General features: G+C 31.3%; 1 protein-coding gene across 1 annotated transcript in view; it reads right to left on the bottom strand.

Moving 5' to 3' along the window:
* LOC115884540 (aldehyde dehydrogenase, mitochondrial) overlaps positions 1-18302 on the bottom strand; it is a 29686-nt gene that overhangs the window by 7340 nt on the left and 4044 nt on the right. The window contains exons 2-3 of the mRNA XM_030903148.1: positions 6004-6118; positions 4965-5095 (exon numbers count right to left, since the gene is read on the bottom strand). Coding sequence (XP_030759008.1) covers positions 4965-5095; positions 6004-6118 — 246 coding nt within the window. The remainder of the gene's footprint in view (positions 1-4964; positions 5096-6003; positions 6119-18302) is intronic.

Genomic DNA, 18302 nt, shown 5'->3' with positions numbered 1-18302 from the left:
CCAAGCAAGCCAACATATCATGTCTCCTATTTTTGTGTTCCTATGGTCATATTTTTAAACAAAAACAATATATAATTAGTTCAATGATATATTATTAGCCCAAGGTTAAAATATAACATTCAGTTACAATATGTTATTATGTATATTCCATGGTATTCTATTTTGAACACAAAATATTTTTTGAAAAATAACAAAAAAAACGCTCAGGCATGTAAAAAATCCATTAATTCAAATACGTCGGTTATAAAGAGTTATATTTTGTACATTAAATTTAATAATAGATTATAATTTATTAATAGACTCCGAGATAGATTCCGAAAATCAAATTATGTAGTTTAACGAAAACTAGTTTACAAGTATCCTTTTATACTTTTAAGGCTTTTATTAAACTAAGAAGCAAGCAAACTAATTGTGTGGCAATAAGATATTAATTTATTAATAAATAAAATAAATGAACCGTTTGTAGATAATGACACGGTGTATTTTTTGACCCTTCACATCAATATCAACGATAATATTTTATCTAATATTTATATTGTCTAAAATATCCACAAACGAACAGGATAATTTGGGAAAATACACATAAAGTAGATAATGGAACCACCGATACGTTTAATGCATAATATTAAGTAAACATGTCAAGGATATGTCCCAACAAAAAAGATCTATGCATAGGATAGGTAAATTTACATGTATTTTAGGAGAAAATAATAAGAGGTAAAAAAAAATTCTGATATTCACTCTAGTAAAACTAGCTTGACCTATCGCAACCAGAAATTTTTATTCTCATCTTTTTTTGGGAAAAGTTGTGTCCAACTTGGTTTGAATATTGCCTCCACACACTTTTTTTTCTAAGGAGAACGTCAATATCTAAAGGTTATATTTCCGAGTTTGCTATATTTTTTTTTCAACTAGAATTGAATTTTTTTTTTAATCATTAAATATGAATGTTACTTTGTTTTGCCTATTTTAATAAAGCTCTTTTCTCATTTTCTTTTATTTTCAATTTCATTAAGTATTTTGTTAAATTAAATTTATCATTCTGATAGTCAATTTGGGAATCTCGGGATAATAGGTTCTAATCCCGGGATTTCAAAACGGTATCCCGATCCCGAAAATTGGAAACCATATAATATAAACATACATATAGCTTCTATTTTACAAAAAAAATCGGTCTTGCTCTCATTTTATCATTACCTCTTATTATAACAAGAAAAAAATTGGTCAAATGCGAGTCGGGCTCGCGCACGAAGGGTTCCGTACCATTCATTATCTATACAACATTAGACACTATATTATTATAAACTTTTTTTCCGATTTAGCTGAAATTTTGAATGCGCGTATAAGTATTTTAAACAAAATGAAGAAACACATTACTAAAAATTGTATTAATCAATAATAAATATGTAAAAATTATAAAAAAACTATTAAAAAAAGTCGCCTTGACTAGGATTCGAACCTGCCTTATTACGGATCCAACGTCATAGCAGCGTAAAGTCCTAACGCTTTAACCACGCGGCCACAGAGGACTTGAAAGATTCTATGTAAAATTCTTACTTAAAAGATAATGTTTAGTGAAAGTCCTTTTTGTTTATAAACATTTATTTAATTCTGTTTTTAGTATTTGTTCTTATAGCGGCAACATAGATATAGTAAACGCCACGAATGTTTGGGAGTGATTCATCGCTTGATGAAGTTAGAATCGACACGCGCGCTATCATTTTTACTTTAAAACGTAAATTTTTACCGCAGACATAGGTTTTTAAACGCCCAGTCTAATCATCTACCTGCGCTCCTCCTACTTATTCTAAAATGTTAGCGTGATTGATAAAGACGATACTATATAGCGTTTCTTTGATTGATTCGTTTTTGTGCGTCAGTCCATTGGTGTGCTTGCAGTGCGACCAATGGGGCATTCCATTTTATATTTATAACCAAATATATGTTTTGACAAGACTTTGACAGTTAAAACAACAAATTACAACAGATTATATATTGATTATTAGATGACTTGAAACACCACGGCACTGGAATTAAGTTTTATGTGACCTTGAACAGATTAGTTCACATGGTAGCGACCGATGAATCACTCCCAAACATTCGTGGCGTTTACTATACATTATCTGTAAAAATTTCAACTGTCTATATAGCTATAACTGTTCATAAGATAGACCTTTGTGACAGACGGATGGACAGACGGACGGACAGGGAATCTTAGTAATAGGGCTCCCGTTTTTACCCTTTGGGTACGGAACCCTAAAAACGAAGATTATGAGCTAAAAAGTGGCCTAACAGAAAAAAAATCGGTCTATTGTGTGGATGATAATGATATCTAAAATACATACGTTTTAAAATATTTTCTTAAAAAACGACAATTTAACATTAAAATCTTTATTTTAAAATGTTGTAAAGATATATTTAGTATACGTTATAAATGAGTTTATAACACACAATCTATTTATTTTTTAAAAATATTTTCTATAATCCTCTCACGTAATTTTTGTTTGTTTTGACATTTGACATCGTGAACGTGAATAGTAACAGTTTGGCTCGAAAAAATACCCAAGTAGTAGAAACAAATAATGCGAGCTGAGGTAGAGGTTGCGTTATATGGTATGGCCCATATTAAAATATTTGTATGTTAAAGATGTATGGATCTTTTTTTTTATTTTGCTTAACTTTTTTATTATCCCGCTAAGTTTTATTAGACACATTGTAGCAGCATTTAGAAAAATCATATGAACAAAAGTAATTGTTAAAAATTAAAATACTAACGATAATTACAATATAAATTAAATACTTTAAAATATACAAACAAGCTCCACCTTGTAGATCGACATGCATAAACACCGTATGGTAGCAATTTATTATATCATCTAGTATTGAGAAACAACGCGATAACAAGATATGAGTGCATTATCTGTGAAATTATAGTCTTTTCGAAATATAAGAGCAGTACAAATAAACCCATAGAATGTTTAACTTAAAATGTTATATTTTCGTAATGTTTGAATAAAAAAATGATAAAAATTCAATGGTACTAACAAATACAAAAATATAAAAAAAAAGAAATAGTCCTTGTACGAACTATAATCTTCTTGGTACTATACATAATCTGTGTAACTACCAGAGTTGGCATGAGTTAAATCAAGTGATTTTTTTAATTTTAATCATGTGATTTAAATTTAAAAAAAAGATAATTTTATTGAAACTTTAAAATAAATAATAAAAATTAACTGTCAAAGTTATAAAAATGTGTCCCAGAAAACTATAAAAAATATTTCTATAACAGATAATAAATCGAAAAATAATAATTGTAAATTTTATAAAACTATATAAAAATAGCTATTCATCAATTTAATTGTTGGGCAGATTTTTGAACTAATTTCGTGTGAATCCATTATACCGCTAAACGCAGGGATTTATTTTAAAATTTATGTACCTATAAGTGACAAAAATTCCAATATATATCATTCGCTAGTCTAGTGCAGAACTATGTTCTTCTAATATAGAGACTATATCTTCGTTCCCGAGAATCTATAATCGTTGTCAGAAAATATTTTGTTTTATATTTTTTTTGAAACGATTGTATGTTTCCAAATTCCTACCGACATTTTGATCTGCAGTAAGTACTTTACACTTTGACATTAGATAATACATACTAATTTCATTCTCGACTTAAGACTTTTTCCGAACAATAGTGTATTGTTTTATTAGGAGTAAAAATTATACTTTTTTTGACGATGTACCTTTGTACCTTTGAAGGACCACTGTAAAAAGTACCACTACAAAAAGTACATTTTTACTCCGAATAGAACATACTATTTTTTCTAAACATTACAAATAATTTCTTAATCAATTTCAAACATTGCAAATAATATAAACAGTAATCGAGCAACAATTTGAACACTCGTTGAATTTGACACTTAATATCAGTTTAATAATATATTTTTGTACTTTTGTGCATAGGCGAAACAGTGCTTTACTTTTACGCCTAGGCGTTAAAATGACAAAAATTAATATTTTTGAGACGTTTGAAAAAAAAATCCTTTTGATCTGAAACGAACGACTTTTTTGCGGAATATATTGGTGACCGATGTGGAAAAATCACACGCCCCATAGAATTGTTAATGTTATCGGTATCGGGGTATAGATTTAGCCATTTAGGATAGAACTTTAATTGGGAATAAGTCCTAGTCATTTGGAAATCTGATTTAAATATTATTTTGAATTAAAATCCATAAATATCTGATTTATATAAAAAAAAATCTGATTTAAATTAAAAAAATCTGATTTTTTTTTTATTTTTTTAAAAAAATCATGATTTTTTCCAACCCTGGTAACTACTGCTCAATAAAAATTCTATATTATTTATATTTATTACTTTTTTCTTTGAGCATTTTTTTGTTAAAATAGGCAATTCTAAAATTCAAAATCCGCACATAATTTGGGATTGTTACTCAATTGATTATGTATTTACATTCTATACAGTCTGTTGCATCGCCGACCTGAACATAAAAAATCTCAGGTAAATTTTAAAAATGATGGATAAGTTTTACCCACTTTATTTCACAGGAAAATATATTTGAAACTTTTTTAAAGAACTACTTAGAACGAAAGAAATTGTTCGCTTGAGTTAGGAAAGATACAAAAATACTAAATTAGGCGAGAATAAAAAAAGCCGAGAGGCACGTATTGCCGCCCATATGTTAATAAAAAGTTGGTAGGCAGTTCTTTTAGTTTCAAAGTAAAGGAATTTTTCCAATTTTGGTCCGCGGTTATTTTCCCTATCCGCCACCTCTTCTTTATGAAAAATTACAACAAGGCAAATACAGTCACTTTCGACTTAATTAACGAGTAGTGCAGAAGCCGTTTAAGACTTCTAAAAATTTGATATTACTCAACATTTTAGTATTTAGCTCTACTAAATACTAAAATGTAAACTACTATTTATTATTACTCACAGCAATATATGCGGCATCTCTTTCAATCAAGTCGGACAACTTATATAAAAGTCTGCCTCTTTCTGAAGCATCTAAGATTCTCCATGGTGAATGTAGACGGAAGGCTTCATTTGCAGCGTCTACCGCTATATCTAAAAATAAAAGAAATAAACAATCAACAACAGCAAAAACAACAATAACATTTTGACATTCACATTCAACTTTAAATATCAAAAAAAGATATAAATAAATGTTTCATAGAATTTTTAAAATCATCTAAAAGTATTAACTCTACAATTTTATGGGTTGGACTAGAGTCGTTGATTGAAGAAATAAAAAAATTCGCAACCTTATGAGCGATTTCGTGGCACAAAATCTGTCCAAGATATAGCTAGCGTTGCCGTCAGCCTGTCCGAGAATTCCGAGAGTTAGTTAAGCTCTGCGCCGCTGAGCGCTGATCGTTTACAGCGCAGCTGCGCGACAGAGTGTGTCGTTGCCGGAGACAGTGTTGCCAAAACTACCGATTAATCCACAGATTTACGGATTTTGGGTACAGTACGTTAATAATACGGATTTTCTATCATTAAACAATTTAATATAATATTATATGATTAAACAAAGAGCGACGTCAGAGTTGGCTTGGAAATGAAGATCACTGTTATTTCATATGTAAAATGTTATGGTAAACGTCAATAATCGTCATTTCCAAGCCAACTAAACGACTTTTTTCGATCATACGACATATTCAGTACCTAAAAAAAATTATTTTTATTATTTATTCTATGTTTAACACGAATAAACGTTCAATACATAACGCGGATTTTTCATTCAAAGATATTTTCGTCAAATCTGTTACAGATATTACACATTGTAATATGGCAACACTGTCGCTTTCAGATCCGTAGTCTTCGATATGTCTTCGCTGGCCGAATTAGAGAAAATAAGTGTTTTATGCATTGACCGCAGAACGATTGTTGTCTCCACCATACAGCTCTTAAGGGGAAATCAAAAAGTTGCCTATCTTCCCAATTCTTTCAATCAACTCTAGAGTTCTAATTACCAATATCGGCTTGAGAGCCACGCTGTACTTCTGCAATGACTTGTCCATTTGATGGATTGATTGTCTGAAATGTGGCGCCTGACTTTGATTTGTGCCATTCATTATTGATGAAGACCTGAAGAAAAAAAAAAGATTAAAATAATACACATAAAATCAGAACACCGTATCAGCAATTACAGTAGACTAATGTTTTATTTATTAAAAAAATTATCTAGTTAAATCAAAATTATTATGCTTCAATATGAGTTGGTTAGGTTAGGTAAACAATAATCTAATAACATCTATCATATATGCACATAGGATTTAAATTTGATATTATTTAATCTTTAGATTCGTGTGCGTGTAATATCTTGACATTTTCACAAAAAAATATGTATGTTTTTAATATGTAGACGACTAAACTTATCTAAACAGATAAGGTCAATCACATTTAGTATATTTTTAGATCCACCAATTTACTACCTAGCACTCGCACTGTTGATTAAGCATGCACAATGATTCGTTAGTTTTTTAAAGCAAATTAAAAATTTCAGGATTTACAATAATGGCAGAAAATATAATTTGCCTGTTGAAGTAAAATGACAGACTCTATAAACTATTAGAGATCCTGTCGTTAGGCAGACTATAGCTTAAGGTTAAGCTGTAGTATATCTATATGCATTTAAAAATCAGTCTTAAACCGTTGATTGAAAGAATTGGGAAGATACGCAACCTAATGGGCGAATTTGTGACAAGGCTGATTTGATTTCCCTTTACGTTTCAAGTGCTGTACGCTGTACGGTGGAGACACCAATAATTGTTCAATGTGCATAAAATGGCAAATGCATAAAACGCTAATTCGGCCAGCGAAGGTATATCGAAGACGGTGTGGAATTGAAAGCGACAGTGTTGCCATATTAAAATTTGTAATATTTGTAATACGTTTGACGAACATATCTTTGGATGAAAAATCCGCGTTTATATATTGAAAATGTATTCGTGTTAAACATAGAATAAACAACAAAAAAATTACAACCTAACTCTGACGCCGTTTTTTGTTTAATCGTATAATATTAAATTGTTTGATAGAAATCCGTAAATCTACGAATTAATCAGTACTTCTGGCAACACTGTCTACGGCAACCACTCACTCTGTCGACTGAAAGCAGAACTACGGTACAGTATTCTTTATCCACTGCGCTGTAAAACTGTAAATGACTATCAGCGCGCAGCGGCGCAAAGCTAAACTAAATCTCGGACAGGTTGACGGTAACGCCAGCTACATCTCGGACAGGTTTTGTCCCACGAAATCGCCCATAAAGTTGCGCATCTTCTTATTTCTTCAATCGACGCTTAAACTCTACTATTATAAAACAAAATATTTTTTAGGAAAGTTTACCACCCTGTATCTCAAAAGTTAAGATGTTTAAGACATGAATTCATATGAAGTTTGTTTCTTAAAATAGCTCCAAGAATCATTCCTTTACCTTTTTTTTTAATATTAGCATGTAATTAAGGAACACCCTGTATATTTTGGTTTGTATAGGAAAACATACAGGGTGTTTAATGATCAATTAATGTTCGGTTAGGTGGAAATTAATTATTTTGGTTTGTACCGGAAAAGTGGGCTAGTATCCCACTTTTCCTATACAACATCCAAGGGGGATGTTTTGTGCACTAATTAATAATAATTAAATAGCAATGGAGTACGTTTGGACATGTTTATACACACGTCATTTTTATATATATTCCATACCAATTTAAACTTTTAGTTACGTAATCGAGAGCGTGATTTTTAAATTCATTGTTGCCAACCATGGACATATTCGGCGCCAAGCTGACTGACTGGAATTTAAATTTCCCGCTGAGGATTCAGGTGGCAGCTCTGCTGCAAAAAATATCAAGTTGCCACATTTCTTTATTTCTCACCTGACATTGTCAGTCGTTTTGACACTTTAATTTTGTATTACGAGTTTTTGGTTTAGATGAATTGTGTTGTGGTGATACTTTAATCTTAAAAATGTTTACTAGCAGACCTTACAGTAGTGGAACACTGTTCTTTTTAGAAACTCTTTTAGTGCGAAGTGTACAGGGTGGGTCAAATTCGACGCTTTTAAAGGGAAACACCCTTTTCTATAGGAGATAGACGAAAACTAATATCGGTGTCTGGAGCTCAATTTTCATCAAAAACATGATGATGAAAACTGCACGTCAATATCTGTTACCGTTTCGGAGTTACGGGGTGTTTTTCAACAATGTCATTTTTAACAAATCGCTGTAACTTTTTTGCTATGGAAAATTTTGTATTTCTATGAAAACATTCCCAAAGCACCTTTTTACGTAGAATTTAATGGCTCAAGTATAATTTTTTTAAAATTAATAATTTAAGACTTATCAACAGGAAAATTGTTTTTTTTTTATTTGGGACACCCTCTATATTTTCAATTAACTGAAAAGTATTTAAAATTACCTTTCCAAAAAGATAGCACACTTGATATTTTGTTATAATCCCCTTCGAAATACAGAATTTTTAAAAGTTCGCCACTTTTAGCTAGTAGGCTTTGGACCCCTTATTGATGATATGCCCTTAATGGAACTCGAAAACATATTTTTCCTGCAAGACGTCGCACCGCCTCTGAACGCTGAAGTTATCAGCAAATTTTTGCAGCAAATTTCAAGAATAATTGAATAGCTAACCAAGATCCCAGCCGTTGGCCGTCGAGGCCGCCTGACTTAGTGCTCATGGATCGAATTCTATGGATATATTTGCGGAAGAATATAGGTTACTTATTCTTCCGTATAATCTAGACAAGAATTATAAATACTTAGCAGTTATGAGAGGGTACCTTTCATCCCCACTGAGTTAATGAATTCAGCGAGAAATGTTCAAAAACTGCCCCGTCTGTCCATAACAGAAGACGGTCGATATGTCACACCTGTAGCAAAATCTCATGTCTTGGTTTGCTATTTATTTTTATTGTTATTAGATATAATTTAAATGTGTTGATGTTGATTAAATATATTTTAAATTGTTATAAAATTCTGCATCTCTCATAGTAATAGCTATTTATGTAACTAGTACCTAAAATGATGTTTTTTAGGACGAATCATTACTGTTTGCGGACGAGGCGTTAGCCGAGTCCGAAATAGTAGATGAGTCCTAAAAAACATAATTTAGGTACGTGTTACATACACTATTTTTTGTCATACGCTTTTTACAGTTTTTTAGAACGCATATTTGCAAATTTTCCATATTTGAAATTATAATGTTTGAAAAAGTTGGCTTATAAATTCATATCTTAGTAACGAGTTTGTTTATTTCATCGCATTTTGACATGTCATTCGAAATTTGTCACAAAATCACACAAATTCATCAACAATTTTAAAATGTTCCAAAATCCCGAATATATTGCTAATAAGGCCAAAGAAATCGTGTTGGATTTACTTCCTGTGAAGTCTCGTGCCATTTACCAGAAAGAATATGATGTTTTTAATGAATGGAAAGACAAAAATGGCGTATTCGTTGTAAATGAAGATGTATTGCTAAATTATTTCCACGAAAAAGTAAGTACCTAGGTACCTATTTAAAAGAGGCTTTTAAATTAAAATATTCTTAAATTACAGTCACAAACATTCAAACCATCGTCAATTTGGTCGAAATATTCCATGCTGAGAGCAGTGTTAAGTGTTAAAGAAGATATTTATATTGACAAATTTCCAAAACTTATTGCTTTTTGAAGAGGAATTCGGTTGGTTACGAGCCTAAAAAGTCTAAGGTTTTGTCCATAAAAGAGATCGGTGATTTTTGGCCACGGCTAGTGATGAAACTTATTTACTTACTAAGGTAAGTTTGCGATAATGATTTTTAAAATATATAGATGGTTTCTTATTCCATTGTATTTGATTTTTAGGTAGCTCTTGTCATTGGCCTTTGTGGAGCATGTAGAAGAGAAGAATTGTACTCTCACGAGTGCAAGACATCATAGAAAAAGACAACAGCTGCCTTTTAGTTACCCTTGCGGATACAAAAACTAATATCAAAAGAGTGTTTCCGGTGGTGAACGAAGGGAACGTTGTCAATCCAGTTGAGTTGTATAGAAAATATGCTTGTCTTAGGCCAAAAAATGTACCACATGATTATGTCTTCATCTCTTATCGTAAAGGAAAATGCACCGTGCAACGAGTCGGCATTCATTCATTTGGGAAGATGCCATCGATTGTAGCAGCATTTTTAAAGTTGTCGAACCCAAACGAATATACAGGTCATTGTTTCCGACGTAGTTCTGCTACTCTTGCTGCAGATGCAGATGTGGATTTTACATCGCTGAAACGCCTAGGAGGTTGGAGGTAAAAATTTTAATATTTTCCGATCTTGTTCTAAACAACAATAATTATTTAGGTCGTCCACAGTGGCCGAAGGTTACATAGAAGAATCTATTGAGAAAAAGAAGAAAGTTTGCAAACTGCTAATGGGGGAAAAGAAAATCGCGACCACTTCCACGGATGTATTACCAAGTACATCATCGTTCGCATTTACTCCACCTCATCAGAAAGTAAATTTACCTGCCAATGGAGGAGTCGTTTCGATTGCAGATGCAAGTTTTCAAAATGCACAAAATTGTTCATTTCATTTTTATTTTTCCAAATAACTTAGCTTTTGATATTGTTAGTATTTAATAATTTAAAAATCAAATACAATGGAATAAGAAACCATCTATATATTTTAAAAATCATTATCGCAAACTTACCTTAGTAAGTAAATAAGTTTCATCACTAGCCGTGGCCAAAAATCACCGATCTCTTTTATGGACAAAACCTTAGACTTTTTAGGCTCGTAACCAACCGAATTCCTCTTCAAAAAAGCAATAAGTTTTGGAAATTTGTCAATATAAATATCTTCTTTAACACTTAACACTGCTCTCAGCATGGAATATTTCGACCAAATTGACGATGGTTTGAATGTTTGTGACTGTAATTTAAGAATATTTTAATTTAAAAGCCTCTTTTAAATAGGTACCTAGGTACTTACTTTAAAACAAATAACTTAGCTTTTGATATTGTTAGTATTTAATAATTTAATTATAAATATATGTATAATTTTATGTGATTTTGTGACAAATTTCGAATGACAAAATAAAACAACCAAATAACGAATTTAGACATTTTAGTCCATAAAGGTTGCCATGACGACCTTTACGGCCTAGGCCGAAAAAGAAACATTTTACGGACTGAAATGAGTCCGTAAAATAGCTGTTTTTGGGAGCGTATGACAAAAATATTATTTTCGTTTTAATTGATGCTCACAGCTAGAATTTTTTTGCATTACAGCCAGCCGGTGCCGTTCAAACCTATACTTATTTAAAGCGGGCGAATTGTTATATACTCTATATCTCGAAGAGGAATCGAGCAAAATATCAAGTGTGTTATATTTTTGGAAAGGTAATTTTAAACTCTTTTCAATAAATTAAAAATATACAGGGTGTCCCATATAAAAAATCAAATTTTCTGTCGATAATTCTTAAATTATTAATTTTAAAAAAAACATACTTGAACTATTAAATTCTACGTAAAAAGGTGCTTTGGAAATGTTTTCATAAAAATACAAAATTTTCCATAGCAAAAAATTTACAGCGATTTGTTAAAAATGCATATTTTTGAAAAACACCCCGTACCTTCGAAACGGTAACAGATATCGACATGCGGTTTTCACCATCATGTTTTTGACAAAAATTGAGCTCCGGACACCGATATTAGTTTTTGTCTATCTCCTATAGAAAAGGGTGTTTCCATTTAAAAGCGTCGAATTTGACCCACCCTGTACAAGATAGCTTAATAGCCGTAAAAAACTGATCGCCACTTTATTAGAATATTTTGAACGGGAAAGCGGTAATATACAATTATATATACCTTTATATCCTGTAAAACGGGCCACACGTTATACGATTTTGTATAGTAGTAGTACTACATGTTGTACAACACCAAATCGTTTCGACCGTTGTTGGATCAATGGTTGGATAGTTAGTGGCATTGTAGTACAATTGCAGCTCGACTCTGTCGTATCGTACGGAAGTACAGCATGCATCAAATCTGTAATACAACGCAGTAGTAGATACGATAGGTTTGATAGTTTGTGTGCAAGCACTTCTTGTTGAAACGAAATCTAAACATTTTTCGTGGTAAATTAAGTACAATACAGTTCATAAAAATTGAAAATAAAAAGTTTGGTCAGAATTTATCAAAATATATCGTCCCCCAAATTGGTGTGTGGGATTAATAAAAAATAAAGGAAAAATTACGAATACTCAAACAAAAATTAAAGAAGTGCATGTTATGAGAATCTATTGGAAAAATTAAAAGGAATAAAAGCAGATGCTACTTTGGAATATTTGATTACAATTTTTGGGAGGGTTTTTCATCTTCGACTAAAAAACTACCACAATTGCAGCTATTGTCCTTTTTGACTAACACAAAACAACGGCGAACAGGGCAAAATAAACTGGGAAACGATTTATTGTACGATAGACATTAAACTAGTAGTTTTCGTGGTAGTAAGTTCGTGGACAACAGTGCATTCAAATTTTCATCAAATTTGTGTTGTACAACCTGCAGTCCGATAAATTGTATCATGTGTGGCCCGTTTTAGTGCTGTTAAAAAGGTGAGTTTTGTTAATGTAAATAATAATTGTTTATATATTTATAATTATTTTATTTTTGTTTCCTAAAATATTTTGATTAAAAGAAAATATGTAAAAGTGGGCAACGCTGTGTCGGTCCAGCTTAATCACGTGACTAAAAGTTTATTTGATATGAACTCTACATTTTTATCGCCATTATGGGACATTATCGGGCTATTAAAATTGCTTATCTTTGATAAATAATAATACAAAAAATACAAGTCATCTTTTTTTGTATTTTAAATAGGAATAAAATTTTAATAAATACAATAAAATTGTGTAAAGGGTCCAGGGAAAAAACTTGATAAGCGCAAATTCCTTAATTTTAGGATTTTACAATATTATAGTAGGTCTAACTGGTCCCTACAAAATGTATAAACTCTGCAGTGCAATAAGTTGTTAAATTCTATCTATAATTGTCTATAATATATGCCTAGGAAAAATATAGTATACACTATATACGCAGCAAGAACCTGATAACAACTAACAACTACCAGCCGTCCAGCGCTCTCCTGTAAAATCAGTGAAATGGTGCTTATATTATTCCCATGGATCCCTCAATTACTAAAGCGAAGATTGATATTATTAAAGTAAAAAATAATATTTTCCTAGGTATATCGGATAACAAAGATTTTTTAACTAATAGAGTGATAAACAATTATTATGTAATAAACTTTATTTCGGTATATTTCTAGCTGTGATTTTTCTGTAAAACTGTTTTATTCTTTAAAGATTCTTCAAGGTATATGTTGAGAAGCTGCCAAAAGTTAACACGTGTTTAAAATTTATAGAGTGAAAAAAATATGTTTTCGTTAATTTAACTAAATACATATTCGTATGTTTGATATTAACAAAAATATCAGCAAATACTTAATAAGTAAGTACATGCGGTTAAAAATATTCCATACAAACATTAATTAATTAATAATCTTAACTTGTTTAATTTAATGTCAACAATTAAATATGTGATAGTGACATAATGACCGTGAATGATAATAAAAATTTAAATTAATGATATTAAAACAATCGATCCAAGTGTAAATACCGGTATATGCAGATTTAATTAAAAAATTAAAACTGCAATTATAATATGCAATTATTTATTCCAGTTTTTATCTAAACATTGGTATATCACGCATATAAAAACATAAAATAACGATAAAATAATTCCAAACCAAACAAAAAACGAGATTTGGTATGTTCAATGACTAAAGAATATAAGGACATGTAACGCCCCTATACGGGCTGCAGCAGAATTTGTGACATTAGAGACCTTTCTTTTGGTGGCAAACAATGAGTCATCATTTGGTCACCAGCGACAATTTTAGCGATTTTTAATAGTTTGTGTGTAGTAAACTTTGTATAAACTTTATTACAATGGTGATTAGTTGTTCAGCTTTCAAGTGTAAAAGCAGCAGCGATAAGAAAAAGCCAGGAGTTACGTTTAGTTACGTTTCATAGGTAAATAAACAGTCCACTCCAACTTTTTAGCGTTTTCTTATTGAATTCGATAATTATTCTTCAATTTCAATTAACATGTATATGTACTTGATATGTGCTATACGTCGATACTAGTTTTGTACCTTTTGTTAACATTTTAATACGTTTTTTTCGTAATTAATTAGGATGATACACCATAGGCGTAGTCAAAACAATTATCAAAAAATATAAATATTACTTCAAACAGCTAGGTTAAGAAAGATATGTACTACGGCACTGTTTGGTGACATCGTCACAATTTGCACTCGGGTGTTATTTGTCCTTGGATTCTTTAGTCATTGGGTATGTTAGTATATGACATAAATTAGGATTGATTGACGTATTCAGTTGTTTTCGGTCACTTCCTGTTTCACCGGAAATGACTACGACTTTTGATTTTTAAGTAGCACCCTCGGTATTTTTTACTTTATTTGATAGAAAATGACATTCTGAATAGAATGTCATATCATATTACGTCAACTTTTGACATTCTCGCTTAATAAATAATTGTATTTTAAATTCCAATCTAGAGTGCCATAGCTATGTTAAAAACAGTAATTTTTAATCAAGAAGCTTTGGAAAAATAAATTTGATCGTTTAATGTTTTTAGTAAAGATGCCCAAATCGTATTTTTAATCATATCTCATTTTTTTCAAATGAAACGAGGATGGCTCATTAGCATATTTGGAAAAAGCATTTTTTACGAATTATTTGATACCACACAATTGGTATTTCGACTCAAATTGTCATTATAAACCACATGTTACAATTTCAAATAAGCCATATTCGAAAATGACAAAAGTTGACATATTACATATATGTCATTCTATTCAGAGTGTCATTTTTATCGAATAAAGTAAAAAAATAGGGAGGGTGTCATTTAAAAATAAAAAAGTTGTAGTCATTTCCGGTGAAACAAGAAGTGACCAAAAACAATTGAATACGTCAACCAATCCTAATTTAAGTCATATACTAACATACCAAATATCGTTTTTTAACTGAAAAAATTGGCTCCGGGAGACACGTATAGCCGCCCATACTAAAATATGTTAATAAAAAGTTGATAGGCAGTTCTTTTAGTTTCAAAGTAAAGGAATTTTTCCAATTTTGGTCCGCGGTTATTTCCCCTATCCGCCACCTGGGGTCGCGTCCGATGGGAATTTGGAGTTTTCCACACGGATTTTCTCAAAAACGGACTACGGAAACACGGTATATCTCAAAAACTGCGACTTTGACTGATTTTGATGTTATTACAAATTTTGTTGCAAATATTATTTCTAATCTTAAATTGAAAACCGCGTTTCGCTAGCTACTGTAATTTTGGAGTTACGATTTTTTTAAATTTTTAATCACCTCCCATACCCCCTTACTGTTAAAAAAGGAGCCGTCGCGAAATAAAACTAATTCGTTGGATTCTCAACACAGACTAACTTTATTTTCAAAAATATCTTACAACTAAAAGACCATAAAAGAAACAATAAAAAACATATGGTCCAACTTTCCCTTAGAAGACAAGGGTTGAGGGTCACCCATAAATACTATCCAACATAGTGGCGTATACAATATTTTGGGCTACATTTCAACACTCCCATTAGCACAAAATATTATTGTAAACTAACTAAGCCTAGTTTATTTACAAACCTATTATGCTTCTCTGAACTAACACCTTTAGTTAAAATATCAGCGGGCATGTCAGCTTCCTTTACAAAATGATGCCTTATATCTATATGTTTCGACCTATTGTGAAACATTGGATTTATCGACAACTTTTGTGCACTCTGATTATCATTATTAATCGAACACAATTGTTAAATCCCGTAATCTCTGACAGAATATTTTTCAAAAATATATGGCTTCCTTAAAAACTTCAGATAAGGCCATATACTCGGCTTCGGTACTGGAAAGAGCTACAGTTCGTTGTTGGAAACATAAGAAATTACATGCAAATTTTGAACTGCTCAAATGAGGAGCAGACTTTCTAGATGCCATTTTGTCCATTTTTTCAAAACAAAGAAAAACTGAAGTACTATATTAGTAGACTTGAGAAATGGATAAAAAATCTTTGTAAAAAATCATAAAAATAGTAAACCTACAGTGAAAAATCTAGTTTTAATGATATCTGAAAAGATTGAAAAAAATTGTTGACTGCCTTTTAGACGTGAAATGTCTCTTCAATTTTCTGTTACCACGGTCCATATCCCCAACTACATGATTCCCAGTCGTAGTGCCCATTCATTATTTTAAGTAGTATCTATTATTCAAAAAATAGAGAAGTTGTAGTACAAAAAAACTCTTCATCTGGCAATGACAAACAAATACCAGTATGTTCACAGCATCTTACGGACATACTTCTGTTTGTTTGTCTATCGCCAATGGACATACAGCATACAGCACATAGAAAGATAGAAAGTATCAGGTATTTTCGCCATTTAATTCGAATTTCGAATGGGATAAACGCATTAAAAACTTCGTTTCTGACGTAATATTAGGTTCGTTCCAACCCGCGTAAGAAACGGTTTCTTACAGTAAGGAGTTTGCGCAGAAGTTGAAAAGCGTTCCAACCGGATTTACTGTGGGTTAGTAAATCATATATTTTCTGTTCCATCTTAAATTGAAAACTGTTTGAAAACTATCAGAACGGTTTGCAAAATTTTCATTTATCCGACGCATGCGTATTACCGTTATAACCACGCCATAACTAATACAATAATAGCAAATTTGATTATACTCGTATCTGTTTGAATAATTTTAAACGGGCTGTTTAACTAATTAAAGACTTGTAAATAGATATCATGAGTGACGAAGAGTATAGTAGTGAGATTAGTGACGTGTCGTCCATGGAAAGTAGTGATGAGGAGGATTTAGAATTGCTACTAGATGAGCACAGTATTTATAATCAAAATTATTTTGGTAAAATCGACATTTTTGCACATAAATTTATCTAATCTCTTATTGTGTTAATATTTTCAGAGGAAACCGTGCCTCAATATTCCAATGAAGTTTTCTTTGAATATTTTAGGCTTACAAGACAAAGTGCTAATCGCGTACATAGCTGAAAGATTTGAAATAAGCCAGCATTTTAATAGCCAAGTTGGCCAATATGGCAATATTCGTGCTTTGCATCAAGTAAAATATAAAATAATCATTTGCTGAAATTGGTATATATTTTCTTTAAAGATAATTACCTTGTTGAGCCATTTTCCTAGTTTTTTCGGAGACAACAACCACAGCAACAACCTTGTTTACTCATTGTTGCCTTAGACGAATTTTAGGTTATGTTATTTTATTTAAAATTGACACTTGACAGACAAAATGTTAAGCAGGTGTTCCTACCCTAGTTTCAAATTGGTCAGAAAACAATTAATTTTACAGACATGCGCATTGGACAAGATTTGCAAATTGTTGCAAATCTGTTTATGATTCATGGTTGGAACGAACCTATTGTAACTCTGCGCATGTAGTTTGCAATGCCACCTTTGTGGAAAATCTTAAAAAATGGACAAAATGCATTTTGTAAAGGTTCGTTCCAACCATGAATCATAAACAGATTTGAAACAATTTGCAAATCTTGTCCAATGCGCATGTCTGTAAAATAAATTGTTTTCTAACCAATTTGAAACTACGGTTGGAACACCTGACACATTTTAATATTTCCGGTGACAAATTCAAATTACTTAAAAACATAGAAACTCGATAAATAATCCTATTTATTGAACTAATTTTCACATTAAATCTATCGGCAACATCTCGAAAACTTGTAGTCTGGTGTCCCGTATACCACAATAGATGAGAACCTGAAATTAAGTTACATCTTTAAAGAAAATACCAATTTCAGCAAATGATTATTTTATATTTTACTTGATGCAAAGCAGGAATATTGCCATATTGGCCAACCTGGCTATTAAATTGGAATTGGAAAATAATTGGAATCTTGAGGCACAGTTTCCTCTGAAAATATTAACATAATAAGATATTAGATAAATGTATGTGCAAAAATGTCGATTTTACCTCAATAATTTTGATTATTAATTCTGTGCTCATCTAGTAGTAATTCTAAATCCTCCTCATCACTACTTTCCATGGACGACACGTCACTAATCTCACTACTATACTCTTCGTCACTCATTGCGAGTTAATTATGATATCTGTTTACAAGTCTTTAATTAG

The sequence above is a fragment of the Sitophilus oryzae genome, unplaced genomic scaffold (assembly GCF_002938485.1).
Source record: "Sitophilus oryzae breed Bouriz unplaced genomic scaffold, Soryzae_2.0 scaffold_302_pilon_pilon, whole genome shotgun sequence".
NCBI classification, from domain to species: Eukaryota; Metazoa; Arthropoda; class Insecta; order Coleoptera; family Curculionidae; genus Sitophilus; species Sitophilus oryzae.
Note: the sequence above shows the minus strand (reverse complement) of the source record. Positions and strands in the feature narration are given on the sequence as shown.